Below are 12,298 nucleotides of genomic sequence, written 5' to 3'. Positions count from 1 at the left end.
TTTTTAAAGTCAAGCTTAACATTTTAAAACCAAACTATTCGGCAGCTTAAGAAACTCTTTGTTTGACAATGGGAGGGCCTGCCTTTCCCAATGTGGTGGGAGTAGGCCTTCCTGTTTTCCACAATAGAAGAACAAACCAGAAGTCATGAGAACTAAAGTGGTGCTGTTCCAGAGATCAGGGCAAGCTGGTGAGTGTGCGACACCAGGCGTGTATGCAGCTCCATCCCCTTGACATTGTCAGGCCTGCAAATCCAGACTTTGTCATACTGGGTGGCATCCAAAACCCCAGCACTGAAGGTCAGGTCCCTCTCTGCCTTTAACCCCATTCCCACCCCCTCCCCCAGCTCTGCTCAAGGAAAAGTGCAGCCCACATGCATCTGGGTCTTGTCTACTTCACAACTTCACATGGTATTTTAAAACTTTTGCAAAAATAAAACTTCCAGGTTTCACTTCTGTTTCACAGAAAAATATGAACTTAGAAACTAAATTTGCAGGCGGCAAAAAGCCGAGCAGCAATTGTTGAAGCCTAGGCAGCGAGAAAAGTGGTCTCCTACATGGCTCCCGACATGCCTGGGTTCCTGGCAGCTTTGTGGGTCTTAAACCAGCCAAGTACATACAGTCACTATGAAGCACAGAAAGATGCAGGAGACATTTCGTCCTGTCCTCAGAGAGGCACTTCCTACCCCAAGGTGTGCGCAGGTGCTAGAAATCTCTTGCTCCTTAAGGAGCATATTCCTTCTGTCTTTGCTCTACAGAAGCTCTGCTACCTTGGAAGCATCGGAAGCATCCCGCCACTGGGGACAGAGGCTCCTGCTTGCATGGCCCTTTGGTAGCATGACAGGCAGGAGAATCCTTTGATATAGAATGTGGGAGTGACTATCCGACATTTAGTTCTGTTGAAACAGTACCTAGTTTCTTTGCTAATGCTGAAGTCGCATCACCAGGATTTTACTGTATCTTTCATGTATCATTTATGAGTCATTTGACACCTATTTACTCTGTCTTCATCACGGAGGTTCAATTTCATAATACCTTAATCAAGGCAAATCACCAGCACCCACCAGCATTAGGAAGTGTTTTCATCATATACCGCCTAGATGCCGCGGTTATGTAAGTCAGAGGGGCCACTGAGGAGGCAGTAATGGTCTTCCCTACACCAGAGGACTGTGTTCTAATGTATTTTTGTGGAAACTTTTTTGTCAAGCTGCAATTCATGGGTCTTCCCTGGTGGTACAACAGATTAAAGTGTAGCGCTATGAAGCAATCTGCAGCTACTGCAGCATGAGTTCAATCCCCTGCCAGGGAGGTGACCCACATGGCACAGCAGTGTCTCATCTGCTGCTCCCCTCAGCAGTGTATTTTGGTCAATCTGCCGGTTTTGCTCCCCACTCTGTGTCTGGTGAATCCTCTCAACTCTCACACCTCTGGCCTGTAGCCCAGTTCTATATGCATAAATAAAATAAATCTTAAAAAAAAAAAAAACTGCAATTCATGCTAAAAATGGATTGCTTTTGAAAATGAAATGTTTCTTCTTTCCAGAGTAACATGTTTATGGTCTTTACAGGTTTTCCCCCAAAATGTAAAGTTACTCCAGGCTTTCTTTAGATGGATAATGTGGTCCCCTCTCCACCCCATAAAGTTATGGAAGAGGCAAGTTATTCATTCCAAGTTTACTTTTCCTCAAATACAGTGAACATCATTTCCTACCGTATTCGCCTGGACCTGTGTTTGCAGGTGACGTTGGGCTCGGAAGGAGATGCGACCATGTGATATTTTCATAACCCTTGTTTATGAGAATGAGGACTCAAAAAGAAGATGCAAAAATGAATGATTTTGGCCCTCGTTGGTGGCACAACAAGTTAAACTGCAGCTCTATGAAGCTCTCCACAGCCACTGCAGCACAAGTTGGATCCCCAGCCAGGGAGGTGACACCCTGGCACAGCAGACCTCTCCTGTCTCGCCTGCTGCTCCCTCAGCAGTGTGTTTCAGTCAATCAGCCTGTTCTGCTCCCCACTCTGTTTCGGGTGAATCATGTCACCCCTCCCCTGAACCTCTGGTCTGCACACTAGCTCTTCTATGCATAAATAAATGTTGTTTTTTTTTTTTTTTAAAAAGAATGATCTGTCACCCTGACAGAAATATAGTGAATTCAATAAAACCCTGGGAAAACACTTTACACAAAATTCAATATAATGAAAACAGATAGAGTACTTCACTGGAGTCCAGCACTCAAAAATATAAAATCATCCATGAAGTGGATGCTTTCAATATTTTGCATAAGTCAGGCTTTCTAATAAGTCAACTATTAAAACAAATTCTTATGTATTCTAAGTATGCTACTTAGTCGTGGGAACTGAAAATAGCAATCTGGACACCATTTAAACAGAAAATGTGTTTTCATTACAGATATCTTCTTGCCTCCAGGAATCCCGCCTAGGCACAAGTTTTGCACATTCTCTCCGAAGTACAGAATATATTTTAAGTATCCATTTTCTAATATGTAACCAGAAGGATAATACTTTAAAACAATTTATGCATTTATTTTTACATTATACATATTATAAAGCCCATTTGACCAAAATTTAACTCAGTAGTTAAATTCAATTCTAAACTGAACATACAGACTCAGTTTGTCTCTCCATGTAAGAATGAAAATGAAGGAGATCAATTCAATTCCTTCTTCAGGGGACTCAGCTATTAATAGTTACTCACGAACGTTATGATTTTCCTGCCATCTACTCTGCCCTAGTCTGGGGATCCAGTTAGTCTCATCAGAACACACTGCAGCTATCACCTTCATTTTACAGATATGCAAACTGAGGCAATGAATGGTGAAGGGACTCACCCAAGTCACATGCCCTCCGGATAAGCCAGTAATCGAATCCAAACAGTATTGAACTACTTCTTTTACTCTTACCTATCATTAAAAAAGGCCTTTCGGCCCCTCCCTGGTGATGCAATGGGTTAGTGGCTTCAGTGAAAGTTCCATCCTTAGTCCTGTGGGTGACCCACATGGCGCAGCAGACCTCTCCTGACCCTCCCGCTGCTCCCCTCAGCAGTATACTTCATCGATCTGCAGGTTCTGCTCCCCACTCTGTCTATGGTAAATCCTCTCACCCTCTGCATCTCTGGCCTGTACCCCAGTTCCGTATGCATGAATAAATAAATCTTAAAAAAAAAAAAGACCTTTCATTTTTCTGAAAGGTTTATCTTTTTGTTTCAAAATGTCTTACCTCACCGTCTAAAGTTGCTGCTCTGCTGATTTAAAACAATATTTTTTTATGATTATTCTTTTTGTTAAACAGCAAAATTGAGGAGAGTGTGCAGTGACTTGTCATACACCTCCCACTCTCCACACGCATAGCCCTTCTCTTTGGTGAAGACCCCACAATGACACTGTGACTTATAAGGAGAAACTCATGCCTTGGCCTTTACCCTGTTCCTGGCACAGAGCTCCAACCACCATCCAACCCTCCCAATTGCTATCCCCCCCCCAATTTCTGAGGAGTAAGAGTGTTTTTGGTCATCAGGAGCCCTTTGGAGCACACCAGAGTTTGTGCTGGTGAAGTGACTCGAGTGGGACTCTGGAAAGCCTCGTGGTGGGAATGGTCACCAAAAGAGCAATAGATTAAAGTTCAACAACTTTTGGTCTCACCCGCTCCCCAAAAATTAACTCAGAGGAGAGAAGAGGTACTAGGAATTGGGTTCAAACACCAACAGCCAATATCTTACTCAGTCATGCCTATGTAATGAAGCCTCCATAAAACCCCAAAAGAATGAGGTTCAGAAAGCTTCCAGGTTGGTGAACATGTGAGATTCAGGGCGAATGGTGTGCCCAGTAGTGGCATGGAAGAGCACACACTTCCCACATACCTGTCCCGTGTGTCTCTGCTGTCTGGCTGCTGTGCAGCTATAGTCTTTTCTAAAAAAAAATCAATAGTCTATTTTTTTAAGAGTATTTTCTTTTTTAAAAAAAGATATACTTATTTATTCATACAGAACTGGGATATAAGCCAGAGGTGCAGGAGCAGTGAGAGGCTTCATCAGAGACAGAGTGGGGAGCAGAACAGGCAGACTGATGAAGGTGGGGTGGCGGGGGAGCACCAGGCGGGTCAGGGGAGGTCTGTGGCGCCATGTGGGTCACCTCTGGGGCCGGGGATCGAACTCACACCGAAGCAGCTGCCACCAGCTTGCAGTGCTGTGTCCTAACCCTTTGAGCCACCAGGGAGGGCCAATCAATAGTCTATGAAGTGAACTGGGTGGTCAAGTAAGGAAATGGGTGTCTGAGCGCTGGAGTGCTCTTAACATACTAATTATATCTGAAGAAAGAAAAGGGTCATGTGGACCTTTTTAGCTTTGATTCGATTTATAACCACTTAATCAGCGACACAGGAAACCTGGCCCTCAAGTGGCATCTGAAGTTGAGGTAATCTTGTGGAAGTGAGCCTTTACCCTGGGGAATTTGACACGACCTCTAGGTAAGCAGAACTGTTAAATCTGTGGGCTACCCAGCCAGTGTCCACAAAAACTAGGGGAAATTTATTGGTCCTGGTTAAAACAATACAAAACACAGTAGCCACCAAAGTAACTTAGCACACTCGATAGATTTGCATTTGTTACAAATAATGAAAGTAAATTGACAAAAGTTCACATTTACGAACCTTGTTTTAAAATGGAAATAGGAAGCTTTAAAGAAAAATTATCACTTGGGTCCTTTCTGGTGGCGCAACGGGTTAGGACGCAGCACTGCAAGCTGGCTGCAGTTGCTTCAGGGTTGGTTCGATCCCCGCCCTGGAGGAGACCCTGACCTGCCCGCTGCTCCCCTCAGCAGTGTATTTCAGTAGCTCTACCTGTTCTGATCCCCACTCTGTCTCTAGTGCATCCTCTCACTGCCCCTGCACCTCTGGCCTGTACCCCCATTCTGGATGCATAAATAAATCCTTAAAAAATAAATAAATAAGAAATTTAAAAGACCCCCAAAATCATATATATATATATATATAAACTCACTGAAAAAGAATATGGTTGGAAATAAAAACTAGGCAAATATGTAAAGACCGAAAAAAACCAACTCAGATGCATTCATAAAGTAACTAGGGATAAGAACACATACAAAGCTTTTTAATTTTGTTCCTCACTGGCACTTTCGGTTAAAATTATAATTCTATGCATCTGTCTTCCTTTCATCTTCAATTCCATCATCATCTGCCAGGGAAGAGAATGAAGCCACCACAACAGCACTGAGTAAGCAGGGACTTGGCTTCCCCCCTTGCCCTCCTCTCTGCTACACCAAGCTAGCAAACTGGATGCACCAGAATCTCCTCTGAGACAAATCTGCATAACAGATACCCCAACAAAGTGGACACACAGAACAAGTCTCAGGAGAAGCACTAGAAATTCTCACCCACCCCTTAGAAAGGCGAGAGACAACAGATCTCTTCAGAAGAGAAAAAAGTAAAAAAAAAATACTGGTTACACTGAGAAAAGCTACCCCATTATCACAAGCTTTTGTCTCTCAGTCTCAGAGGTACCATATGCCCAGGACTCAGTCTCCATGATGATGTCATCTGCATCACATGATTGGACAGGCAAGAAAAGATACAAAAAATAGGTTATCTCTAGGAAGCACCTCACCTCATAAAGAATGAATGCTACGCAGTGAAATGTGCTACGGAACAAAAGAAGGGACAGGAGACAGCTGGTTAGGAGCAGAGTTAATGAGGAACGGGCCCCTTCACTTCCCGGTCTTATTAACAAAACTAAAGTAATAAATGAGCATGCCATCTGAAAAACGACAAACCCATGTGGTCACAAAGATTCTACCTCAGAATTACTCGAAGGTTTGGTTAATTCTTACCGCCTTAGCCTTCGTCCAGACTCACTGGCATTAAACAGTATAGTTATTTCTCAGTATCTTAACTGCCATCTTTAAGCTCACTGTTTTTCTGACATGCAGCAGGTAAGCACCCCTTATATCACAGTGAGGTTAAATGTTTATGCCTGAAGCAGAAAGCAGTCTAAAAAAGAATGCATTAGATAAAACCCCAGTTATAAGTTACGCTCTATGTACTCTGTAAAATGGAGCTTCAGATTTGCTTATGAATCATTTTACTTGACTGTGTCCCTCGACTTCACTGTCTCTGGAATCAGCTTTTGAAAGATAAAATAAAAAACCATTTTGGGGCTCTCCCTGGGGCACAAGGAGTTAAGTCTCAGCACTATGATGCTATCACCAGGCAACTGCAGCATGAGTTGGATCTCCAGCCAGGGAGGTGACCCACATGGCGCAGCAGACCTGTCCCGTCCGCTGCTCCCCTCAGCAATGTATTTCAGTCAGTTTGCTTGTTCGGCTCCCTGCTCTGTTTCTGGTGAATCCTTTCACTCCCATAACTCTGGGTCTGTACCCCAGTTCTTGTATGCATAAATAAATCAATCTTTAAAATTTTTAAAAATAAAAATCATTTTGTTGTAGTATATGTGCATGCTTGTTTTAGACAATTATTCCTTTTTAACCCCAATATAGAGACAGATAGATACATATACATATATTTACAGCTAGATATTTTCTTTAAATGTTCTTTCTAATATATAACATAATTATAAGACATATAAAATCTCTTGCAATTAACCTAGCCAAATCTTGAGCTTAAAAGAATGATCAAAAGAAAGCACGCAGATATTTATAAAGTGTCACTCATGACAGATCACTGAAAGTTTCATAAGCATGTAGGGCAGGCTCTCATTTTCTCTTGCCTGGGTCACTCAAGTAGTCTTTTTCATCCACAGCCCTTGCAAACCCAGCACCAGAAAACACAGAAGTGATCATGTTACATGCGATTTGGAAAACCCTGCCACCGTTTCATAAGACCTCGGCGCTGGAGGCCTGGACCCCCAGAGTGCTCTTAGCTCTCCCATCTTTGTTCCACTTGACTCTGCCCAGAAAGCCCTTCCTCACTAACCTCCAGTGTTCCTCACTGGGACACACCGCTGAGAAATCCTACTTACTGCCAGTGCCCAAATCTAAGGGCACTTGTTTGGGTCCAGCTTCCCAGCACTCCTCCGTGGCTCTAAGCTCCCCTTGCCCTGCCGTTCCAGCCACTCTGGAGTGCTGTGTACCCCACACCACTGGGTTGGTATTTACAGTAAAGATGGTGGGACTGTTGCTGTTTTTCCCGTTAATACTATGCCTTTCTGGAAGCCAGAGGCATGTGTCCTGCTATACCTCAAACAGATATTTAGCTCAATAGTTAAAGCAACAAGATTGACAGTCAATGAGTATCTCAATAGATATAGGAAAGAATGAATTGGAAAACTGCAATGAGTACATTTCAGGGCAATAACAAGTGGTGAAATCCCTATTCCTCCATTTAGCCTCTGTGTGATTTAGGACACACATATTTACCACGACACTATAAAAGGACAGTTAACACTGGTGTCAGTGAGAAGACCAAGTATGATAGCCCAGCCAGCAAACAACCCAGGGCACTCCTGCCAGGGAACTGCTTTCTTTCTTTTTTAAGATTTATTAGGGTACAGGCCAGAGGTGTGGGGGTGAGAGGGGTTCACCACAGACAGAATGGGGAGCAGAACAGGCTGACTGACTGAAACACACTGCTGAGGGGAGCAGCAGGCAGGTCAGGAGAGGTCTGCTGCACCATGTGGGTCAGCCCCTTGGCCAGGGATTGAACTGGTGCAGTGGCTGTGGAGAGCTTCATAGTGCTGTGCTTTAACCCCTTGCACCATCAGGGAGGGCCAGGGAACTGCTTTCTATCCCCAGAAGTTGCAATAAGCAATGGAAACTGGGGTGATGGGGAAGAAAGCAGAGAATGGCAAATGAAGTAAGGGAGACGAGGGTGCGTCAGAGGTTGCTTTAGTCCGGGGTTCTCTAGACAGCAGAGGGTATGGTTACACACGTGCCTGCAGACTTAGGAAGACTTGTCTTTGGCAGGGACCAGGAAAACAGGAGGACTGCATGTTGCTCCTACGCTGTGACCTTGGGCCTCCTCTTTAATGCAGGGACTGGAGGGCTCACTTCCAAGTTCTCTTTGGTCCCTCCTGCTGCATCACCCTGCAACCTCTCCATGTACAAAAGGCCAAGCGGCCTTCAGTTGGCAAACACCACATGCCACGTTAAGATGAAGTCAGACTATTGCAAACTGGGGCTGACTTGAATTCCAAGACCTAAAATTAAGTCATTAGCTGATGGGCTTTAAGGGAGCCTCTCAAGGAATATGCTGAGTACTGCTTTCCAAGGAGTTTCCATTGTAAAAGCACCCTAGGGATCTCCTTAACAACTCCCCTCCCTCACCCCCTCCCCCTGCCAAAAACTACAAAAGGTTGTGTTTTTTGTTTTTGTTTTTTTTTTTAACACTAGACTTCAGCAAATAGCCAAATAAGATAAATGTAACACCTTTGTGAAACTTCATACTTTTCTGTAGTCCTGCTTAGAAACCAGAGTAGGGGCAGACGGAGTGTCTTCATACAAAGCACGTTTTCTAAGCATTGCTAGGAAATGGGTGGATACAGTAGGAACAGAGGAAATTTAAGGTTTGGGGGAGGTGCATCTTGCTGGATCTGGCAGACAATAGGCATTTACTAACTCCCTACCTCTCCTTTCCCAAGTAGCTTTACAGGCCTGACTCATTCTTAAAAAATAACCAAATTCTGGAGGAAAAACTTTAGAACAGTCAAAACTTACCAACTGATCACTCGGTGTTGAAAAAATGATCACTTATATGTATTCCTATCTAATTATCGCAGTAATTCTGACTCTTAAAAAAAAAACTCTCTCCCACCCAAAAAAAAGAGGGGGAGGCGGGGGAGGGAATGTTGTGTCTGCAACAGGAATAAAAACAAGAAAGTGAAATCCCGCAGGATTCTAAGTCATTTTGTGCTTCTGAGAAGGCTAAGCATGTCATCGTGAAAGGTGATAAACTTTGAAGTTGTAGGCAGACTACAGGATGCAGCGTTGAGAACAGAACCACACATTTCACAAAAGAACACCATGGTTTAATTGCTCTGGGTTTACAAACATTTCGCAATTTACCATTACTATTTCCACAGTAAGTGCCAGAATTTTAGTTTGCATGATGATGAAATTGCCCAAGTAGGAGCTTCAGCATGAGCAGAATTTATTAATGTCTTCATAAATGCACCCCATTATAAAAGGCACACGAATCTTTACAGAGGAGTGTTTTGATGTGGCTCCTGCATTTAAAAAGTACATACTTTTTTCTTTTTTCATTCAATAAAACCATGTTCTCAGAGCCCAATAAACCCCAGGCACTGGAGACAAAAAAAAAATGAGTAAAACACTAACCCTGCCCTCTAGGCACTAGACAGCTTTTTTGTAAGTTCACTTTCTTAATTTTATATCTACATATTCACATATTAGCATTTATTTATTCTAGCATGGCTCAAACATTTGCCTGCCACAAATTATACTATTATTTCTTCTCTAAATAAGCATTTTGTTAACAATCTAAAAGCAACTAGTTGGTGTTGAACCATGCTAAGACTGAATTAATTTAAATGCAAATGTGCCCTAATAGACTCAACAACCATTCCCTATTTACGGAGATCTATGCCTCGGTGGCTCCACCCTCCCCGGGATTAGAACCAACAAACTCTCCAGGGGATGGGTACCCCCTTGCCTCTCACTGTGCTCCCCATTCTGTGCAGCCTTGGAAAACCTGTTAGTTCACCTAAACGGTTTTACGCTCACACTTTGAGGTTTGATGTTTACACTCAAAGAAAGAATCTGGAAAATAAAACCAGCCCTTCCTTCCTGAACTCTGTTAAGAATGTTTGGATGTGTAATTCCCCACTGCATCTACTCCCCTCAAAAGCTCAGTACTTGAAAAAAAAAAAAAAATCTTCCAAACAGCATTTTGCCCAAATACCGGACATAACTGAATTTCTACTATGTTGATCTGGGACGTCTAACCCTGCAGTTTCTTGGCACCGAGCTGATCACTGGTCAGGAATGACAACAGGGTGCAGTCTGACATCACCACCAAGGTATAGGTGCCATCTATACCTAGTTGAGCCACCTCAGAGGCTGACATGAATGCAAACTTCCTTGTTTTAAATATAATCTGAAGGAAACTTTAAATACAATCTGAAGGAAACAGAGTGTTTTATTGCAGAACAGAGAGGTAACAATCCATTTTGTGTCTTGTCCTATTTCCCTACAGATGCAATTTCTCGTAGACACTGGAGGGCAGTTTTCTAACAGCAGAATGAAGACTCTTCCTTCTATCCTGGGGACTGGCTACAGGAGGCCTACAGAGGAGAGGTAACTCATGTCTTCACCTATATTTCAGAGGAACAATCTTGAGGTCCAAGTTTAGCCCAAAGGAAAATTTAGACAGTCTAAGGTGGAGAACACGCACCCACATAAGGTGTTTGGGACAAACTTGATGTTCTTTCCCATCTTCATGGTGGTTTTGTAAGTACACATTTTCCTTGCTCTTGAATCTGCCCTTTGAGTAACAGGTTTGAGCTTCCCCAGCCCCACCCCAGCTTCTGACTCAGCTACAACTGACCCAATATGGCTGGAATCTGCCAGGAAGGGGAAAGCAAATCTCCAAAAGGACCTCCTGACATTCCTCCTCTTTTATCCCCTCACTTCCCTTTAAGTGAGCCCCTGCAAAGTTCTAGTAAGAGATGCAATGTGATGTTCACAAGCCAGTTCTCTCAGTGACTGAAAACTTACAGAGCAGATCTAAGCAAAAAAATAACAAGATGAACTTCCTGCATGAAACAGTCATTGGGTTTCTGGAATTTTACTGAAGGAACATATTCCTGAATAATGGTCAGAAAATGCAAAGATGGGGGAGGTCTTAAGTAGATATTTAGTACTTATATTAATATATACATATATTAATACTCCTTTTTTATACACACACACACACACATATTTAAAATCCTGGCGACGTACTGAAATATTTGCCAACCTTCCCTGGCTTCTCTGGATGGGAATAATCATAAATAATGATGGAAACCAGAAAACTGGAAAACTGAAAATGCAACTGGATGTCTGGAAAGATGAGACTAACAATTTCCAGGAGAGTTATCATTTATTGAGCACCTACTATACACCAGACAGTATAATGAGTGCTGCATATACATCAACTTAGCTAAATCTCAGAAAACCTAAAAAGTAAGTCTTCTTTGCCGCTCCTGGACATCATAGGAGCTGAACACCTTGGCCAAGTTCTGGAAGCCAGTGAAGGGGGTTCTGGCACCTGTTCCAGGTGAATTCACTCCAAAGCCCGGCAGATTAATTGGAGTGTTCATCATTCCCAACTAGTTTCTTTCTATGAACTGCACCTTCCATGAGGAGAATGAAAGGTCCCAGAGTTAACCTAGAGCCCTAACCAATGACCTCAGCATCTGCCAATTTCAAATCTTCAGATTAAAACTGACATTTTTTTGTGGATTATGATGTCTAACTGTCATCCCCCGGAGCCCTGATTCCAGTCTACCTGCCAACCTAGGGCTCCGCCACCGCAAATCTATGAATGCCCCCAAGCACTAAATCCTGAGTAAATTAAAGCCTCACCCTCTACACCTAAAAACTCTTTTTCGGAAATTATGCCAAGTCCATGGGCGGCTTTACAACGTTACTGGGCGCTTCAAACTACATGACAATACAGATTTCACAAAATAAGTCCTATTGTTTTTCGCCCCGAAGTATAACAACAAATACTCTGTGAATCTACAAATTGAAGAAGTGCAAGCAAACAGACTGAGTAAACTGTGGGGCGGCGCTGGCCAAGGAAATAGTTGTTTTTCTCTCGCGGTCAGACAACAAATGAAGAGCTAAACATCCAGAACGTCAGCCCCTTCCCAAATCCAACTGTGAGCGTACTTGAGCCAAATACTACTTATTTACATCAGTTGTTTGAAGGCCTCTTTCCAGCTTTTTCCACCCCAACTCCTCAGCAGGTGTCCCAGATTCAACTGTTGAATATCCCACCCGACTGTTGAAAAAATATCTTTGAAGTGCTCCGGGGCGGGTTATTTTTTAATTAGGGACTGAAATCCTATACGGTGTGCGCTTAACCCACTGAGAACCACAGCCAGAGCAGGACCACTCCGGCGTGCGGGCTAGCCAAAGCGGCGCGCGCTCGGGAAGCCCGGGTGGCCCGGGGGCGACCCGCCCTGCCCGCGCCCGCCCCGCGCCAGGTAACTCACCAGGATGCCCATCACGTCGGTCCAGAGCCGGGAGAACGCCTCCGGCAGGCCCGCGCCCACCTCGCGCTCCGGCGCGGCTCCGGGCTCGGGCTCCGGC

General features: G+C 43.7%; 1 protein-coding gene across 2 annotated transcripts in view; it reads right to left on the bottom strand.

Annotated features, from left to right (window-relative positions):
- The window catches only part of SASH1 (SAM and SH3 domain containing 1), a 178,930-nt gene extending 166,638 nt beyond the window's left edge, over positions 1 to 12,292 (bottom strand). The window contains exon 1 of one of the 2 annotated variants that reach the window (XM_004673924.2): positions 12,202 to 12,292. In XM_004673924.2, the coding sequence (XP_004673981.1) occupies positions 12,202 to 12,213 (12 nt within the window). In that variant the 5' untranslated portion in view covers positions 12,214 to 12,292. The remainder of the gene's footprint in view (positions 1 to 12,201) is intronic. The other variant, XM_012722323.1, reaches the window with a different exon arrangement.
- Between the last annotated feature and the right edge of the window lie 6 nt (positions 12,293 to 12,298).

This window comes from Condylura cristata, unplaced genomic scaffold (genome assembly GCF_000260355.1).
Source record: "Condylura cristata isolate star-nosed mole 26May11 unplaced genomic scaffold, ConCri1.0 scaffold00001, whole genome shotgun sequence".
Taxonomy (NCBI): domain Eukaryota; kingdom Metazoa; phylum Chordata; class Mammalia; order Eulipotyphla; family Talpidae; genus Condylura; species Condylura cristata.
The sequence above is the reverse complement of the archived record's forward strand: the minus strand, read 5'-3'. Positions and strand labels throughout refer to the sequence as shown.